Genomic DNA, 21,261 nt, shown 5'->3' with positions numbered 1-21,261 from the left:
TTTTATACTGTATTTTTCATAAAAAGAGAGAAGCAACAAAAAATGCTAGTTAGCTTAAAAAATTATCTTCGCAGCGACCCATTTAAAGATTTGAAGTTATGATCATCAAAACAAAAATAGGAAAAACATCTGAGCCTTTCACGAGCCAGCAGTCCTTCTCAAGTAAAAGATAATACGTCGTGAAAGTCTGCTTGAAAGGTACATTTTCAGTCATGGCGGACGAAGGGGTTGATCAAGACAGTCACCAAGAAATTGCCGTAACAAGCCATGAGAACAGGCGTATTCATTTCTTTGGACTTACTTTTCCTCCTTCTGGATTTTTTGGACGAACTTTAACTCGAGGTTTTATCGTTTTAGTGAGCTGGGCAGTTTTATGGTCTGTTTTGGGTGACAATGCTTTACCGCGCGGCAATATCTTCGGAATTTTTAGCGTTGTTGTTCTTGCCGCTTTAGGCGGCTTTTTAACTAGAAAACTGTCTAGAGATGCTCTTCCATCTCTGCTGGGTATGCTAGTAGTCGGCTTTGTTCTCAGAAATGTGCCAGGAATTAACGTGGCTCGTCACATTGACAAAAAATGGTCCGCCACTCTCAGAAGCATGGCTCTTGTCGTTATTTTGACGCGTTCTGGTCTTGAGCTCGACCCAGGTGCTTTACGAAGACTAAAATTCACCGTTATTCGTTTGGCTTTTTCTCCATGCGTCGGAGAGGCTATCACTGTGGCAATTGTTGGGAAGTTCTTGATAAATATGCCTTGGCTTTGGGGATTGCAGCTTGGGTGCGTGAGTGACATGTTAATTAAATAATGTGAAAATATTTGAAATGATAAATATATGAATATCGTAGATTGGAACTGTAAAATAAGAAATAAATGCAAAGAAGATCATCACTTATTTCTTGAAATTCATATGTTTATCATTTCATCTTCATCCTTCCCCGAGATGTTACGAACCAATGTAGTGACCAGCCCAGGGGGGGTACTCCGGGTTTCAAGTGACAGGGATGATCAAATGGGAGGCAAAAATTGAAACCGAAAAAAAATCCCTAGGGCTTCAAACAAAACTCAAAAAAATCCCTGGACCAAAATTTAACGCCCAAAAAATCTCATGCTGAATTTCTGAGCCTTAAAAATTTCCAGAGGACCTACCTAGTCGAGATACATGGGAATTGTCACGAATCTTCAGATTGTTTTGAATACCCAAAAAAAATCCCTGCTTCAAACAAGCTACCCAAAAAAGTACTTGGCAAAATTTTCCTACACAAAAAAATCCCGAAATCAAAAATTTCAAAACCAAAAAAATCCTTTGATCATCGCTGTCACTTGAAATCTGGAGTACCCCTCCTTGGATGAACAGCTCCCAGCTAACTTGCTCTGAGTTCAGGTGGTTGGAGCACTGCATCAGTATTGCAGAGTTCAGGGTTTAAATTCCGACAAGCCTGACTTTTTTTCAGGCTTTCTCATAGCAACTGCATAAGCTGCATCTATAACTGGGTTTCAAGACCTTCTTTGCATTTGTGAAAATATTTATTACTCAGAGAGTATTTGTGACTGCTCAATGCAGTTGAATACATGTGATGACTGATACATGTGACTGCATGATGTGGTTGTAATGTGTTAGCCCACAATATTGACCTGTTCACCACTGAGGTCTTCAGTAGCATTATAGTAATGTTGTTACAGCATCCTACAATGGTGCAGAAAATCCCATATAGAATTCGGGTTTTTTCCGCGTTCTTCTCTCCACACATACGTCTCATTAAATCTTTAAGTAAAAAATCCCTATTTATCCTCTGTCATTATGGGGCTTTGGAAATAATGAAACAAATAATTCAGGTGGAACGTAACATCCCAACTGGTATGAGGCAGGGTATGAGAGAAATACACACACCCCGGTAAATAGTGTCTGTATACCACATAGCCAGCTAAGTATGTCAATTAAGGTGATTCCCTGGTTTTGCACTGCGCATCTCTTACTGCGCATAACAAGATGGCCTCCGTAAAAAAGTATGTGAAGTAACATTATTAAAATGAAGTTGACCGAAGAGAAACGCTATTGCAATACGCTCTTCTCACTTATGGTAATATGCCCGTCTAACCTTGTTTATGGGTAAAAATTCTTTTGAAATTCAAATACGAAAACGTCGTCTGATTAGCATTTCAAAGGACGTTTTACTCAAAAACGAGGTTAGACGGGCATATTACCATACGTGAGAAGAGCGTATTTTTGCTTGCGGTTGTTTCTTGCCGAGGTGAGACTCAATGTGGTGGGAATGTGCATAACGTAAGCAGTATGCGTGTTGCTGAGTTCGACATCCTCATGGAGAACCTCAATAGTGGATGTTTAATTTGTGCTTATTCACTTTGATTTTCATTTAAATGCTTTCTTTATCACATTTTGTCCTTAATTTGATATCTCGATGTAAATTCTGTAAGAACGGATTTTTTAATACCTTCTTCCCCCTTTCCCATACATTCTAAAATTCTGAAAATTCTGAAACTCGCCCCAGTCCTCTCTCAAAAATGAAGGAAAAATGCATTTGGTGCGCACTTTCTGCAGCTCTACCGCAAAAACGAGTACGGTGACCCCCATTTTTTATTTCATGATTTTAATAAGGCTAGTGCTTCCTTTCGGTGGGAAAAAAATTGGCACAAATCTATGTTCAGTTTTTTGGCAATTTTACTAAATTGTACGGATTGAGCTATCACGTGTCGAATAGCGCGTGTCCAATTTAATTCTACTTTGGAGCGTAAAGTAAAAACAAGGGCATTAAAAGGCATTTTTCTAGTACGTAAGTGGATAAACAATACATTAAAGTCAAATTCTGTGCGATACCACATGCTTCATCGAAAAAATCTTTCCTTTTTGTCTAGTTTTGGGCTGCGCGCGGTTTTTGGTCCAAAATAGTTGTATTTATCGGCATTGTGACGTCAAAACGAGCACGGTGACCCCCACTTTTTATTACCTTTTTATCATCTTGACTTGTTACATCAGTGTACCAAGTTTCATCCACAATCTATGTTAGGTTCTTTTACTAGGGAATCACCTTAAGTAATAGATCAAGTAATACACCCTATGACCCTGTGGCTTATACATGTATGGGTAGTCTAGTTGAACTTTTTATCTCACGTTGTAGTATTTTTTATAGGTTTGTTCTAGGAGCAGTCACACCAGCAGTTGTAGTTCCTCAGCTTCTCACTCTACAACGAGAAGGTTTTGGTGTTGAACAGGGAATCCCCACTTTAGTGATGGCAGCATCATCTTTTGATGATGTCATTGCAATAAGTTTGTTTGGCATTTTTCTGGGTATTGCATTCTCAGAAGGTTAGTAAGTTTTACAGTCAAACCAAGAAAACCGTGAACTCCAGAAATATTTCTGAAATGTTATTGTCTTACGAGAGAAAAGACAATCAGTGTGAGAAAACTAAGCCACAAGCAAGAATGTTAACTAGTTTGTGGTTTTGTGGCCATTTCAGGTGTCCTGATCTTTGCTGTGATTGGTCATAACACAATAAACATTCCTGAGATATTTAAGTGTTCGCAGTTTTCCCAGTTGCACTGTAACCTTTTGCAGAGCATATGCATGTTAGTTGTCGATATTACTATGCATTCATCCTGATACATTTTTTTTGTTCATTCACTAACTTCATCGGGGGACCCCTTAATTCATTCCTCAATTCAATATTAAAGTAACTGAGAGTCAGAGTATCTTTCTGTACTGCTTCCACGTTCTGGCCCCAGTCTTCAGTTGTGTTGTGTTTAAGTGATGGATGGAGGAGTAAAATGGGTTTGGTATTTGGAAGTCTGGTGGGGGCTTTATGTTGGTTCTTACCAAGCAAAACTGAGGTAAAGTTAACTTTGCTCACTTACTTTTCCTAGATTGCATAGAATGAAAGAATCAATCACTTTTATGCCTCAGCCAGTGATTTTTCTATTGATTGTATGTTGTGTAATTCAGTTGACCTTCCATATGTGACCACCTCTTGTAAGCAACCACCTCAGCTCCAATAAGAAACTAGCCTGAGAAAACAGCCAACATTTGGCGATGCTACCACTGGTTTCCCTGCCAAATGACATCTGAGAAATGAGCGCAGAAATTCTATACTGATGAAGCGTCACTACCCAGATCTGGCTAGTGCTTCTGATTGGTCGTACCGCGTGGTAAATTTGATTCAACCAATCAGAAGCACTACCCAGATCTGGGTAGTGGCGCTTCATCAGTATAGAATTTCTACGCTCATTTCTCCGACATCAATTGGCGGGGAAACCAGTGGTAGCGTCGTTAAATGTCGGCTGTTTTCTCAGGCTAATAGGCAACCTATCCAAAATACCACAATTTTCCCATTTAACCCTTTAAATCCAAAAGTGACCAACATCTATTTTCTCCCAACAATATCAGTACACAATCAAGAGAAAAGGTTGTGAGAATTAATGAAATAATCACCTAAGAGAAAATGCTTTGATCTTCTTCCAAATTCTCTCAACTTATTCTTTATGGAAATGTATAGAGATCAGTTTGGAGAATTTGTACATGGATATTGGGGGCTTAGAGGGTTAAAGCCTTACTGCTGGAACCTCTCCTAACAACCCCCTCCTGTAAGTGACCATGACCACTTTTCCATCATTTTGAACCTCTTGTAAGCAACCACAAGGCATGGTCTGATAGCAAAGTATTCTATATATACTACCCTACTCAGAATACAGAAAGAACTATGAGTGAAAACATGAAACTACACATATCTTAACTTTTGCATGCAATAAATTCTCTTCTGTAAGGTACATTTAGATATGTCAAGACCTCTTCTCAGAAGAAAATCCCTATGTTTCGATTCTTTTAAGCGACCACCTTCCATAAGGGACCACTAAGTCTTCACATTTTGGGTAGTCACTCTCAGGAGGTTTGACTGTATTACTCATTTTGCTTTATTTTTTCATGCAGACAGACAGATCTCGTAATAGGTTTGTGATTCTCCTTGGCTGTGCCTTGCTCTCTGTTTTTGGAAGTAACATGGCTCAGTTTTCAGGAGCTGGAGCTTTGGGTGTACTTGTGATGGCTACTGTGGCAGCGTATGGCTGGGGAGACTCAGAAAAGGTTGGTTGGTCAGTAATGAAGTTAATGCCAAATTCCATTGCATGAGAGTACCATGACATGTTTTGACCACATATTAGCTTATCACTGTTTGCATTTTATCAGCTCATGCAAATTTTTTTATTCTTCACTAGAAATTCTAAAAACCCTGCAATTATTTTGATTAGAGAATATATAGTGAAACCTTGATGTAAGGAAGGGCCAAGGGACTGACAAATATAATTACGTTTACTATGAGGTTTCATTATATCAAGGTTCTTTTCCATATATTTTGGTATTACTGGGATGAGGAATATTGATCATTAATATAACAAGGATTTTCTGATACAGAGGTCTCATGGTTAATCAAGGTTCCACTGTAAATTTGCTAACTCTTGGTTGGTTATGTCACAGGTCAAATTTGATTTCAGGTTGAGATATTTTTTCCTGGGTTGGTTCTCATAGGGCTGTGAGCCAAAGGGAAGTAAGAATCAACCTAGCCTTAAACCAAAATTAACCTGAAATCAAATTTGACCTGTAACAGTTACATGCAGATCTTAAGGTTTCCTCGTTTTTGTGTTGTGGTAATTTTAGGCTCCTATTGCTGATGCTATGGCCATTGTGTGGGAATTTTTTCAGCCTCTGCTGTTTGGTTTAATAGGTGCTGAAGTTAGCATTGAATACATGGATAGTGCACTAATTGGTAAGCCTCTGTAATGTAAATGTGTAATTGTCTCTGTGAAAACATACTCAGTATACAGCTATTTTGAAAAGGGCTGTCGGGAAAAACTGTGCATGCCACAATCCAAGGTAATATTATGGGATATGATCAATTCACTGTTCCTGACACTGTAGCTGTCGAATCTACTTTTGTTTCTTTCCTTTAGCACTGGTAAACATACGTCCATGGCCTCTCGTGCCATTCTTTGAAATTTCTTTGAACAAAACAGTGAACTCAAAACCACCCACAATATCTTTCGTGATTGTCGCGTGCACTATTTCCGACAACCTTTCTCGAAATAGCTGTATATGTAGAGCTAAGTCTAACACAGTACTAGTCTAGGAGGTTTGTATGTTGCTCGGGGCTTCTTTTATTCTTTGCCAAGAGTAAAAAGTAAGAAACATTTTTGGTTATCCTTTTCTGCCCTGGGTACTTTCTAGCCGTGCTGACAATGTTACATTTACAAAATTACATGTCATTTGGATGTAAAAAAGACTGCTCACATCCTCTCTATATTTTAACGAAAACTGGAAGAAACGTGCCAAATAGCAAGCCAACCGGTGAAACCGGCTGAAACCTAAGCACGCGACTGACCGAACACAAACGCGCGACGAGGAATGGTGACGTCAACAACCACATTGCTGAGCGCCATTTAAAGACGAAACTTAAAATTGACTGGGACTCTGCGACATGTATAACGTATTCTACAGACTACTATCAACGTTTTACTTTAGAAAGCTGGTTTACTAACTTAGAACAAACGCTACTGAATCGTGACCAACAGTTACCAGCGCCGTACAAACGACTTATTGACGAGATCAAGCAAAACTAAATACGAGAGAATGACTGGAGAACTGACAATTTGACTAACAATAGACGGATCGAAACGCACCAATTGCTGATTACGAGTCTTCATGGCCAATAACATCACGGCTTAACTGACGGACGACCAATAACATCGCGACGTAATTGACCAATCAGATCAATAACCAGACTCACTTTGACTCTGAAGATGACTACCGCACAGGTTGTCGAAACGTCAGTCACTGTCAACAACAACAGTCCTATTCAGGACTGCGTTCACCCGGACGATCAAACTCAACCTACCTTTAAAATGAATGCAGGAGTGGGGCACTTATGTCCAGAAACGTAAGAGAACTCGGATACTTAATGCAATTAATTCTTATTTCCATTGATTGCGTTAAGGTAAGGGCAGGGCGGGCTGCAGGGCGACACTTTAGCTCCTTTCCTGTTTATAATCGTGCTTGACTATGCTATGAGAAAAGCTATGGCTGGGAAAGAAGAAGAGTTGGGATTTACCATCACCCCTCGTAGATCAAGAAGACACCGCAAAGTAGTTCTTGCTGACTTAGACTTCGCAGACGACATAGCACTACTGTCGAATGAAATAGCTCAAGCTCAGGAATTACTGCTAACAGTTGAAAAAGAGTGCAAGAAAGTTGGCCTGGTACTGAATGCTAAGAAAACAAAATCAGTTGCTTATAACATTGATGATCCAACACCTTTACATACATTTGATGGCACTTATCTGGAATGGAAGGATGACTTCAAATATTTAGGGTCATGGGTTGATAACTCAGAAAAAGACATCAGCATGAGGAAAGCGCAGGCTTGGAGAGCTTTGAATGGTATGACGAAAATATCAGATTCTTCATAGCCACCATCGAATCAATCTTACTTTATGGGTGCGAGAGCTGGGCTCTGTCAAAAGCACAAGAAAAGTCGTTGGATGGAAAATACACTAGGATGCTGCGAAAAGCTTTAAACATCCACTGGATCAGCCACATACCAAACCAACAACTGTACGGAGATCTACCTGACCAGCAGTCAGCAACAAAATCGCCTCTCGTAGGCTACAACTTGCGGGACACTGTTATCGCCATCCAGAGCTAAGTACGCAGAAATTAGTCCTTTGGGAGCCCACACATGGCCATCGCGGGAGAGGAAGACCGAATACTACCTTTATTGACACTCTTAAGAGGGATACTGGGGCATTCGAAGCAAGTGAGATTGCTGCACTGATGGCTGATAAGAGGCTGTGGAAAGATCTAGTGGTTGCCCGCCTTCGGGCGACCAAGTGAGTGAGTGAGTGAGTGAGGTAAGGGCTAGGAATAGATGACAATTCGTGATGTCTGCCATAAAGAGCAAAAATCTCAATAACTTGTAGTCCTTGACATATCTGGGGGGGGGGGGGGGGGGGTGGGCATTGTAGCGGGAGTCCAGTCTCACGTTCAGTCCCTTTTATCCCATAAAGATAGGAGAAAATGGAGAGCTCTGTAAACTGTTAAAAGTCTATTGGTTCAAAATTTTTGTGTTATTCCAATGTAGGTAAAGCTTTTGCTTTGCTCACAGTAGCCATGGTTGTTAGACTGATAGTAACTTTCTTGGTTGTGTCTGGAAACAAGCTCAGTATTAAGGACAAGATTTTCGTGGCGATTGCTTGGTCACCAAAAGCCACAGTACAGGTAAGAGCCCAGGCTTATGCCACAATAGGATGAATGTGAACAATTTGGTTGGCATTTCAAAGCGTATTACTGTATATTGTATATTTTTATCTGTCTTTTCATTGGCTAAGAAACTACATTCTATTATTGAAATCAGTGCAACCTACAGATTAGTTAGTTATCTGCCAGCTATTCTTTAGGTTGCGCAGGCAATTCATGATATCAAGAGCCCGGTTGAAGTGTCAACCTGACTTCTGTTCGACGTCGCGTTTGTCGTTGTTTTCCATGAAACGATGTATTGTTAAAAAAAGTATTGGAAAACTACCGAACAGCCGTATCAAGTTTTTGCGTGGGCTAAAGATGCTAACATAAAACCTACTGCTTTTCAGTCTAACGACTTACTTACCCTCCGTATATTATAAATGCTCGTAGCTCCAAACTAGGTTGAAATGATTTTGACCTGACTATTGTATGGCAAAGCGATAACGCCGGTGGCGAAAACGTCTCTTAAAAAGTGAATTCATGCTGTCTCCAAATTAATCGCTCTTACTCCATGTCAATCAATTTTTCAGATATTGGTGACTTTTTTCTGGAGTTGAATTTTAAAGGACTATATCTAGTTTAAAAAGAATTAGCAGGCATTGTCTTGAGTTCACGTCCTCGGCTCCACAAAATGCTTTTGAAATTAGGCAGTTTCACGTCGTGGTCATGCAACGACGGAAAGGAAATGGTAAAAAATCGTGATGCAAGTGCAAAGTTGTTGTTTGACCAGTCTAATCCTATTACTTTTTTTCCATTCTTGTTGCCGTCTCGTCGTCATCGTTACTTAATCCCCGTATTGTCTTTACAGGCCGCAATAGGGTCAGTATCATTGGACATGGCGCGCGAACGAGGTTTTACCGGTATGCTTCAGGAAGAGCTCGGAATTCAGGTAATAACAGTTTATAATCCCCTTCTGGTTACTCTTTTCGTACTTGTACGCGTCCAATGATGCCAAAAAGGGTTTAAATACCCATGATAGCCTGCTCATTCCTTTCTGGCCCTGTACATGTAGCTCAGTTGGTAAAACGGTTATCTAAAGTTGAGGCAGTGGTCTTTTTTCTCTTTCCGGCTCTGGGACAATTTCCGGATTTTAGGCTATCGCCGAGGTTGACACCTCATGCTCTTTTTTGACGGAACAAATAGAAAAGCTTTAGTAGTCTTTGGCTAGGAACGGCGCTGTAGTCTGAATTTAGGATATTGATGTGAGAATTTGTGGCCATTTTTAATTTTGACGTCCGAAATTAGATGCAGTTGTTGCTAATCGCCTTGAGAACGTTCTCGGAAACCTTGCTGCGCTCTGTTACTGTCGATTTTAATACAACTTTTGGTTTTTGGTAAGCTTGCTATCGAGACTCAGGACTGATGAAAGCTTTTCTTAACTGAAATGTACTAGGTATGTGCAGATTTAATTTGCATTCGCTGGGTGAACGCGTGTTTTCGTTCGTGTAATCGTCACGGCAGCCACGGCTTTACGAACATAAAAAAGCAACTTTCGCTCGCCCAAAAAATACGCCCTCATTGCAGACTGGTGCAGTTTCTAATACGATCATCTCGTTATTACGGCCAGTTGTTTTCGGCCCGGCAAAGCGGCCACACATCTCCCTATAAAAAAAATCCGTTAATGCGATCACCCGTTAATACGGCCAACTGCCACATTTTACAATCCCAAACAGTAGAATCCCTTATAATTTCAACCCGATAATACGACCACTTGTTCAAAATTTAAAAAATTAAAATGCCTGTGACATGTCAATTTTAGTGATCTAGTAATCTGAACTTATTCTTGTACTGTTCTTAGACTACCGTACACTTAAAATGCACTTGTAGCGATTTATAGCCGAATTCTAAAAGAGTTTCATGTACTAAACGAAAATTTTAGGTAGTTTTTTTCAATTACTGTACGCGATATCTACATTCCAGTTGTTTATTAATGAGAACAATACGGTGAATGCGATGCGCGGTGTATTTGTCATTATGGCCCTGACCTACTTAAAATTGCCATTAACTTTACAGATATTGACCATAGCCGTGTTGTCTATCCTTCTCACGGCTCCAACTGGAGCAGTAGGAATTGCCGTCTCAGGCCCCCGGTTGCTGCGAAGGTCCGAAACGAAACAAGAGACTGGAGACAAAGGAGAGGTGGAACCCATTCTAGATGGTTCCAATCCCCAGATGGATTCAACTCTGTAACGAGGACCAGAATGAATCAGCCACGAAGTTCTGGGTACATTCTGTTATCCGGGGTTTTATGGAAACGAGAAACCAAGCATACAGTGAAATGTTTGAACTAAGAAGCTTTTCATCTTTCTCTTTCCTTTACCGAGCTTAGTTTTACCATATTTATTTATTTTTGATGTAAATAATCGTTACGAATTTGGTCCAGACATGAATGGACTTTGTGTGAAACTAACAAAGTAATTTTTAACATGAGCAACTCAGCAAGCAATAAGAAAAGACAAGAAACGAACGTTTTGAGTGATCTTTTTATTCTTTATGTCTGTTTGGGTGCCATTTTGTAGCTCAAGATATTGCAGATATTGAAGATTTTACATCACAAGAAAGTACTGACTTCTTTCTCTCTCTTTTTACAAAATTTCAAAATAATGAATAGATAAATAAAACAATCTCCAGTGTCTGTTTTTACACCTTTTTCATAATTATCATTCTTAATAACAAACCGCGTCACACCACTAGCTGCAATCTTAATTATCCTTAGATTTAGCCTGCGAGCAAACTCCTCATTTCGAGTGGCGAGCGAAGCGAGCCGAGAGAGTAACCCGTGACTGCCTCCTTTCGCGCGCCCCTCGTCCGTGGCCTCTGACGATATCCCCGAACTGGAGAGCTTGCTCGCTGCATGGCTACCGTGGATACTACATTAGACGTAGGTCTTGTCAAATCCATCGTGATCCATCACCGATCCGCATGTCGGACATTTCGCTACAACATTATGAGAAATTTTGCGCATGCGCGGCGAGGAGGGTCTTCTGGAAGTTGAATTCGGTGCATTATTGCAATCGTCCCAGGCTTGTGTAAAGTTCATATTCGTTGGAAGGTTAGGAACAATTCCTTTTGATTTAAAAAATGCCACAATTTGTTGTGAGATGTTTGCGAAGACTTCACGAGCCTGGCGAAAGAAAGAGATGTCAATAAGTTAAAGAAGTTTTGCAAATGTTGATTTTTGGCAACACCCTTACATTAGAACTCTGCCAGTGACGTATCTCGGGAAAAAAAAATAGAAAACTTGAAAATAAGTTGAAATGACGTTTTGCAGGTTTTTACGAATGTAATCTGTTGCAGTCTTGTCCAATTGCGCAGGTGCCACAGTTAGCTCCCTTGTGTTTCTTAGATGTTCTGCAGTTTTGAGGGGGTACTTTGATATTTCAGTCCCCCTTCGAAAGTACTCAACTTTCCTTAGCTCGTTCAAAAGACAACTGGAGTTCCTTATTGTCAGTACAACTGAATATTCGTATTCTCAAGCGACACTCTGAAAAGGAAATGTCCGGGCGAAAGTCAGTGTGCCCGAGTTAGACGTTCTGGAAACTTTAGGCACTGTTCCACCTAGCCATTGTTTGCATAGTACGTTGCTTTGTGTGACACATCCTGACCATAAACATATCTCGCAAAGTTGACGTGGTTAACGTTTGTTACAACAAACCGCGTTGCAAAACACGTGTATTTAAGAGTCCTCTCAGGGACTATAACCCCCAGCAACGTACCCCTAGTCTTGTGCAACTTGCGTCGAAACAAAAATTACGAGACATGTTATAAGATAAAAACATCTTAATTAACAGTACCTTTAGTTATGATCTCAGTACCAAAATACTTAAACCAAAACACCTCTGGGCGAGGTACACAGTGAAAGTTATTGAAATTTATCATAGACTAAAGAATGACATAATTAGCTTACCACGGAATCGTTCACTCCCGGATTTGTGGCGTGTCTTCTTAATGACAGAAAATCTGTATTATTGCGTGCCAGTGTCTTTCCATCCTTTGATCTTAGAGGTCGTCTGCTCCTTGAAAACAGCTCATCCTAAATAATGATATAAGACGTTATTATTATTTTCTGCATTCCAAAAAAAAAGGAACGCAATGTGCAAGTGCGCGCTTATTGCTTGTTTTGACACTTGGTGGTTACTTGAAGGCAATCTTTCGACCCTAAGTAACAATGGTACCAATTTTTCCTGTACGTTTTCCAGGATTATTCCCCAGAAAAAATATTCTCTGTTCTTTCTAGTGGCTTCCACCGGCTTAGTATAGTTAGAACAGCATTATATAATGCGATTGGTTATCAGTAACCCTGAAGCTCCTTTGCACACAAGCACGCACTGTAAAGGAGTGTTGCACTTGAATAGGTTTCACGTCTCAGCAAAAGAAAAAAAACCCGGGAGATATTGTGTTTATTAAAATAAAAGTAAATAAAAGTTAAAACTGTCAGCTATTATTTCAAACTATTATGTTAGTTGTATTTAGTTGGTAATAGAACTTTATTTTGTCAAATTCATGATGGTAATGGGACCGAGTGGAGCCCAATTCGGTCTGTAGTCACAACTTATCACCAGTATGCGATTACGGACCAAAATGGACGACACAAGATCCTGTTACCAATTAATAATAACTAAAACAAAATGTAAAGGTAACAAAATTTCTATTTTTTTTTTATTTGAATAAAACCTTCTAGTGTCAGCCAGCTATGGTGCATACTGCCCAATTAATTAGGCATGAGGTGTACAGTCCTATTACACTGTTCTATTAGTGATGAAATCAGGCCAATTGATTACCAATCATATGGAAATTTTGTTATAGTTGCGATTAATTTGAAAATACTATATGACAGAAGCCTTAATTTTCTTATCGAGCAAGCATTCACATGATTTTTACGTTTCTTACCATTAATCTAAAATCAGCTGGTCCTACGCCCACAACTACGATGGAGAGTGCTAAATTCCCGACTTCAATTAAAGTGTCCGTCAAACTTTCCAAATCATTTATAATGCCATCAACAATAACAAGGCCTATGGTGTAGTGCTGTGAACACTGGGATACTTCTCTTTCGGCGTAGGCCGCTATCTGTTGGATGACGGGCGCGAGATATGTAGGTCCCCCTAATTTTACATCCTCCAGTCGTTTCCAGTAAGCGTCAATAACAGTCTACAGAAAAAGGGAAAATGAAGCAACATAGTGATATTTGAGACAGACGCTAACTAGCTTTGCTCCATTTAACCAGGGAAAGAAATAAAGCTACTAAAAGGGGCGAGTAAAAATTTCATTTTCGCAGCATTGTATATCATTTTTATCATTTAATTAATTTAACATATAAGGTCAGCCTCCAATCTTACTTCCAGTGGTATTAGCGCGTGGAAAAATCCTAGTCCCAGCGACTCAGTCTAGTTGCTTGAAATGACCATTCACTTACCATTCGTGAAAGATCACCTTCCATTTATTTTACACGTTTGACATTTCTTGTTATTAATGTGACTGTGTGATACAGTTAAGCCTTAATGTGTTGCTTGTGATGGACTGTGTGACTGCGAGATGCGGTTCGCAAGTCCAACCCACAAAAATGACCCTTGCTCGCCAACGAGTCCTCAGTAGCTCAGAGGTTAGAGCATCCGATCTAGAACACGGAGGGTCGTGGGTTCGAATCCCATCTGGGGCTCAGATCTTTTCTGTGTCCTCTTATGGTTGATTCTTTACATCTCCCTTTATTTCCTTTAAATATTAATATCAGTGGCATAGGTTGAAAAAGGTGTATTCGTTTTACAAATAGGTTAGTGGCTTTGGACCAAATTCTACTTTAGGATTTTATAACTCTGGATATGTCCTTGCACTAAAACTCACATCTATGTTCTCCAATTCAAATTGCCCACAGTCTCTGTCCAGAGGGAAAATATATGGTAATGGACCGGCCGATGTGGCCTGGGCTCCAAATCCATAAGCTGGAATTTTCTCTTCCTGCTTAAAGCTCGCCAATACCTTCCCGATAGTGTCCAGGGTCTTGACGTATTCATTCTACAAAAGAAATTTGAGGCCTTATTTTAAAGGTGGCCGGGAAACGAACTTGCAGTCATCATGTGAAAAAAAAGTAAAACGCAGGTTACGTCACGTCGATGATAGTGACTGATATAATGATGATGTAATGTAAACGGTGATTATCATAATGATAACAATGATAAGAATGGTGACGACAAAAAGGAGGATTAGGAAAGAGACGACAACGACGACGACGCAGATGACGTAATTCTTGTCGTAATTTAATTGATTAGCTGTCTATTAGTTGTATCTGATGCTGTATGAACAGACTGTTCACAAACTCTTTTTTCTCAACTCATACTGAAAGGAACTCATCAAATAACGAGCTAATGGAGGCAATGGATTAGCTCACGTTGTGAACAACCGGCATCATACGAAAAAAGTTGAACCTTGTTACATAACGTTCTTTTTGCTTTGAAAATACTGAGCATCAATGAGATCAAAAGGTCGATTTCTTGTGTGGTCTATTTAATAAGGACAAGTTTTAAATTGCAGTCAGAATAATCCATGTGTCGGAGATGAACTGTGTGATAAACAGGTATCTATGTAATTAGTTAGTAACTAGTCTATGAACTAGTTTCAATAACCAAGCAATTCGGACGACCAGCGTCTGAAGGTAAAAAAAAAAACAAAGAACTACCTAAAAGAAGTTCTTCCAAAGTCAACTTCTAACATAAGATCTGCATATCAATTCTTAGATTTAATCAATTCTAACACTTGCCTTTCCTTCGTCTATATTGTGAAGAGAATCTTTAGCCATGGGTTTTCCGTTGGAGATGGTGAAGTCGACAGCACATACCAATTTGATGACGCAGTTACCTCTGACGTAATCAACTAGACTAAACTGTGTGTCCACGTGACACTGAAGAATGCGCAGAGTCCCAGAGTTTGAATTTCGTTTACCTTTGTTCTGTTTTCTTGGATTCACTATATCCACCTCTCTAACTGTTCTATGGACGGAAAAAATTATGAATGTAAACATTATAAAGTAAACTTGAATGTGAGCTCATTTTCTGGTGTAGTACAATTAAATTCCCCCTTTCATCTTACACCATTTTACGTGGCCTGTACTTTACGCATGCGTATAAGCCTTCTCATCCGGACAATGTCAGAACTGAGCAGCTGCCTCTACCTCATCAGAATTGCACAACGTCGGGTAAAGACTCAGCAGCCGTAAGTGGAGTATACTTATTTAGTTGCCGAGACGGGTAGCTCGAGGAGTAACTTCAGATCAAATTACAATGTTCCCCGGAGTTGCCGAGGGCTTCCCCCGGGTGCTTCTTACCTTTTCAATAAGGAACTTGAGGGTATCTTAGCCTCTCCTACAATGGAGTGATTACCACTGTTTGAGAAATGCCAGCAAGAGAGTAAAAGTTGTCCATCAACATTGTCATTGCATAACTTCTGTAGACTAATGTCAAATGGTGCCCACCTGTTAAACGTATTAAAACAACATAGTCATGAGCACTAAACTTGAAAACAAGTACAAGTTACCAAAACTAATGTCAATAGCTTCTTATAAAACCGAGTAGCGTAAATGATCGATGAAGCGCCGCGGCGCTTGTTTCATTTTTCCTGTTATGAATGCGGCGCTTATACGAGAGCGGCGCCTATTTCAACTACAGGTAAAACACTGAGGGGAATATACAGAGAAGTAAGTGAGGCACGTACTATGTATGCGCAATTTAATATAAAATATGTACACCTCCAACTGATATATGAACCCGGTTTCAAGAGTTTCCCTACATTAAAACTTTAGAACTCATGAGTTGGTGGAGGTCTTATTTCTCAAGCGATATGGTTTTGATATCTCTCTATACCTAGCGCTGTAACAAAGGTAGGGCGTTAATTTGTAAATACCCAAATTAGCACCTCGGCGTTCATTCGAGAGCGGCGCTTATTAAATTATTGTTGGTATAGGTGTGGCGCTTATTCGAGTCGCGGCGCTTTATAGATCATTTACGGTAGGGCACTGTCGACAAGACTGAACTTTTAGACGTCGTCTACATAATTATTTTCAAGGCTTCGTATAATCCTCCCTCCTAAACCAAGCAGCTAATATGTTATTAGTGTCAATCGATATTCGTCCAATCATTGGACGACGTACTATAACGTCACGTGACAGACAGTAGGGGCTCTGGCTGGGAGTAAAGATATTACAAAGGACTGCGCATGAACTCATGTACAGTCAAAACGTTATTCATCTCATACCTTTGGAACCAAGGCATAAGTATAATAAATCCGTTCTAGAGAATTATCCACTTTCTAGATAAGAGTCAAGGAAACGGACAAAAGCTGAAAGGCAGGAATCAGCTATAGGTGTCCGTTTAAAGAAGGTGTCCATAAAGAAGTTGACCGCGTACCAAAATGTCACTTCTGTCAGTACTCAACAACTATACGTTTTAGAAGTGGCGTATTCCGGGGGTCGAAAGTTTTCGGACACTCCTCCCCACCGATATATCGGTCAGACCGGAGGACTTTCTAAAGTGCTTAAAATGGAATAAAACTTACGCAGTCGTCTCGAGCATCTCTTGCATTGTCTCTTGGCTTAATCCAATTACTCAAGAGACAAAGAAGTTTGCAGGAAAAGATGTACAAGGGAGAATAGTTTCAACCTCAAAGCATGTTTATATCCCCCATATCAAAAATTTTTGGATCGCTTCCCCCAACATTTCCAACGCATCAAGCACTAAACACTCTACGTCGACTTTACTCCGCCGTTCCGACGTTATAGGATTGTACGAGAAGAATATTCGTCTTCAATTATGTCTAGGCCTATTTGATGTTGGGCGAAGTGTCGTCATAAACACTGACTATAAAAGGTCCACTTTAAGGACTATTTAGGTGATATCTTAAAACCACCAACGATAACTTAATTCTTTCAGTATAAATTTCAATTAAAGAGATCTGAACAACCAGCATGGTCTTTGCAGAAATACCTGCAATCCTGTAGTGCGCAATTAACCCTTTAAACCCTAAGATTGATCAGCATCAAATTTCTCCTTGTAATATCAATGCTTTGTAAAACAGAGTGGTCATGAGAATTACAGACATGATCATACAAGATGAATTTGCTTGACTCCCTACTACACTTCTGTAGGAAATGAATAGGAGCAACAAATGAGAATTCAAATGTTGATCTTAGGGCCCAGTAAAGGGTTGATATAATTAACTCACTTTGGACAAGCTGTTCTTGTGACCACTTCAGATCTGTAGATAGGATGGAAGTGATCAGGCTTGGACAGCAGACGATTAATTTCAAAAAATGAATCGCACTTCCCTAAAAGTCCTTTCTTTGACAAATTCGTGGCTCCAAAATGAAGTTTAATGTTAATCCTGCTTTCCTTCACATCTTCCCAGTACACATGTATATAACCTCGCGATTTTACATCTCCCGGAAGCCGTAACGTTCTAATAGCTGATCCGTTGTCGCATTCCAACATGGCTTCCAATTCAATTTCTAGGCTGCCAATAAAATCGTGTTTACGAAGGTCTTTGGAGGTGAAGTTTGCCAGATCGAAAACTGAAAAGCGAAGTCTTGGATATAACGTGGTGTTAGCTTCAAGGATAAACGTCTCTATGAACTGAAAAAAAAAATCAATTATTTATTTCAATTTTATGAAGTTACCATTTAGTATAAAATGCTTATTAAAACCTTTTGTACTGCTTAGTCTGTATTCAGTGCTTCAAGTTTTCTTTCCGTGATTCAATATTCACGCTGATGTGCAGACCTGCTGTAGTTAGCGTTTTTATACAAGGATGCAGCAATAAAAATTCTTTTCATCACATGACAATGTGCTTAAAATTTGGCAGCTGCATAATCCAAGATGTTTGTAACAACACGAAAGCCCTTTTTTAGACTACGAACAGTCTCTCTTTTTTCTTGGACCGTCGAGCAAAACGTCCAAGACACGCAAATGATCACGTGCGTGACTGAAGGCGCGAGACGGGAGAAGCACGACAACCTCTTCTCGGGCTGCCGCCCTCGTTTCTCGCGTCTACATTTGCTGAATCCGATGCAAATGAGCGAGACAGAGCAATAGATTTTCCCCAGTAGCATTATATTCTGAACATGTGAAGTTCGACGTTTAAAACGTTCCTAAGAGCACCGTTTTCTCTCCAATGACATCTTTACAACACTGCTATAAAAAATCACTATCACCAAATACTGCAGTTCGTGACAGCTTTTAAATCGGCAGTAGATTAAATGGCGCGAGCTTCTAGCTTCAATCACGAACCAGACTGATCACGAACCATATCAATGAGTGAAAGCTGCATTTTCACCTCACATATTGATTTGATGAAATGAATGACTCATTTAAAAGTAAAACAAAATAGAAATTGAAAGAAATGAATAAAAATTAAAGGCTGCTTGAAGTTGAAATTGTAAGGCTAACAGCGGTTTAAAAAGCCATGAATTCACCAACAGTTTAATCCTTTCGTTTACAGTTTGGAATCATAATTAGCTCCGCGCACACCTTGCATTGGAGTCAACGTATATTTTCAATTCACAGGCCGATTTTAATATTTCAAATTAAAAATGTCGAGAATTATTTACGGCCGAGTCTCGGATTAACATCAATTTCATTTTCTAGCTTTCTTTTGATTTAACGTCATGAATAGTGACGTAAGCTCAGCCGGCATTGCTTGAAAAAATTAATTCTAGAAGCATCGAAAAATAAAGAGCCAGTGTGGCTGATTATTTTGATAATGATTCATTATTAGCATTTATATTGACAGACACTAGAAAAAAAAAACAAAACTAGATAGTTGCATAAAAAGAGACTCAACATTGCCATTCAATGTTTACATGTTCGATTTAAATAATTTTCAACTTGCATCTGTTACCTTTCAGACCGAATAAACCTGCTAGAAAATTAAAAGACCTTCTTTATAACAATTTTTGTTAACAGGAGTTTGAACTGAGAGGTCATTAGCAAAAAGTTAAGTCACACAGGAGTATTAAAAAGAAAAAAATTCACAGATGGTGAGCTATTATTATATGAGGTAAATAATAGTTAATATTTCTTCACTAAAATAATTGTTGAAATTCACGGACAAAAAGGAAACAGGAGGTTATTTTATGAAGCGATCCGATGCTGAGAAACTTGACCAAAAAATGGGAGGAATTCGCTTTAACCGCGGCAACTATTTCCCGTATAACACACAATCTTTTTTTAAGGTCATTAAGCTGGGTACTTCAAAGTAAAAAGGTATAGCCAGTACAGTGTTTTGCTAAATGGATTGAAATAACGCTAAATTTAAAGCTGATGTAGTTGAGCATCTACAAACAGCCCTTTACAACGGCCCCATGGCCACAGGGTGCCGGTAATATTGACCGTACTAATCAGTGTACCTTAGGGTGAAGGTTATTCGGTATTGACTCCGTTCTACCGTATTCCATCCACTGGCCTAGTCGTTTCACATACAGCACACACATGGGATCACTTCTAGAGAACGTGTCAAGCTGTACAAGATCTGTGCACTCAATAAACAACTCAATTTTGCGTTTTCGCTGGAAAGCGTTCGTTTGAAGCGTGCCTTGTCTGCTAGCATTTTCGGTGAGAAGTCCCCCGCTTCTTTTCGAGTTCAGTTGTAGTCCATTGCCTTCGGCGGCCACTTTAGGGCTCTTTAAGGATGGCGTCGACCTGCTTTTAATTACTGTTTTAGCCATAATCTGAAATGAAAAGACATATTTCAGTTCAAGGACGTTTTATTTGAAAGAAAACAAAAAACCCTGGTCTCTGTTTACCTTCTGTGATTTCTAGATCATTGCGGAAATTTCACCTTCTGTATTAACTAAAAGAAAAAAAGTCCACATCTGCTGAAACTCAAATTATCAGAAAAATAATAGTTTGGGTAAGGCTGATATGATCGTAAACTTTTAAAAAATTGTCGGATTCCGGCAAAAGGTTTAGCCGGCATATTCTGTGGTAATTGACACAGACATAATAAAATCCCGGTGATAATTCAAATAGCTGACACAAAGCAACACAATGGACTTAACCTCGAAGCAACTGATGCTATGTGTTATTGGTTGTTGTTATTCAAATATTATAATTTGAATTAAACTTTCAAATCGAAACTTTCCACGATGATTCCGGCTTTGAACACAGTTACTTGGAGACGTAAGTTCCTTCAAAGAAATTTTCCTCTTTCGTGCCAATAAGAGCTATTTAATTAACCACCTTTTGAATGAATGTTGAAGATAAAATTTATGTGCTACATATAACCCATAAACAAGTCCACTAAGCGTTCGTCCCAGTGGACTGGACCACACGAGGACTTCGAGGACCTCGGTGGGATTTGAACTCACGATCTTGGCATGAGATCGACCGCTGCTCTACACCGACTATCCTTAAAGAGGCCTGAAGTGAACAAGTCGTGGGTATTTAAGGTGATACTTTTCGAATAAAATTGTCATCCGGAAAGTCGATGTGGACCTATGGCAAAGCTGGAGAAATGTTACGCTTTTTCGTGAATCCATACAGCTTATTATTTAAAGCTATTTAATGAGTAAATGCTGCAGGAAAATCTCTCGACGTACATGGGTTATTTTCAACTTAGGTTTAATAAAACGGAAAATTTTGAACCAGTGTGACACACTATTTTCCTGTTAGTTATGTTTTTGTTATTGTCAATCTAAAGGTGACTCTGAAGTTACTTTTCAAATGAACAGTGAAGGGAAGTGTCTTATTTCAAGCACGGATTTCATACACTTATGCACCAACCTGCAATTACCCTACCTACAGAACTTTAGGCGAATGTTCCCATCGAAGGCTGTATAAGGTGGGTTAAATGAACAGCAAACTCATCGGTTGCAGAAAAATGTCAGACATCGTATTGACTTTCAAATCAATGTGGCGTGACAAACATATTGTTGCCAGGGAAAATATAAGATTGGAAGATTGGAAATGCAGGTTTTCAAGCGTGACT

At 39.5% G+C, this 21,261-nt stretch overlaps 1 protein-coding gene and 1 pseudogene across 1 annotated transcript; one reads left to right on the top strand and one right to left on the bottom strand.

Annotated features, from left to right (window-relative positions):
- Positions 1-209: 209 nt before the first annotated feature.
- Positions 210-10,927, top strand: LOC140933514 (sodium/hydrogen exchanger 9B2-like; annotated as a pseudogene).
- LOC140933513 (copine-1-like) lies at positions 10,758-21,165 on the bottom strand. The gene is made up of 9 exons (XM_073383098.1): positions 21,072-21,165; positions 19,682-20,002; positions 17,503-17,909; positions 15,611-15,757; positions 15,047-15,275; positions 14,134-14,304; positions 13,183-13,443; positions 12,200-12,325; positions 10,758-11,416 (listed from the first exon to the last, which is right to left on the bottom strand). The coding sequence occupies exons 2-9, from the start codon at positions 19,997-19,999 to the stop codon at positions 11,168-11,170; spliced, it is 1,908 nt and encodes a 635-aa protein (XP_073239199.1). The 5' UTR covers positions 20,000-20,002; positions 21,072-21,165; the 3' UTR covers positions 10,758-11,167.
- Between the last annotated feature and the right edge of the window lie 96 nt (positions 21,166-21,261).

The sequence above is a fragment of the Porites lutea genome, chromosome 4 (assembly GCF_958299795.1).
Source record: "Porites lutea chromosome 4, jaPorLute2.1, whole genome shotgun sequence".
NCBI lineage: Eukaryota > Metazoa > Cnidaria > Anthozoa > Scleractinia > Poritidae > Porites > Porites lutea.
The sequence above is the reverse complement of the archived record's forward strand: the minus strand, read 5'-3'. Positions and strand labels throughout refer to the sequence as shown.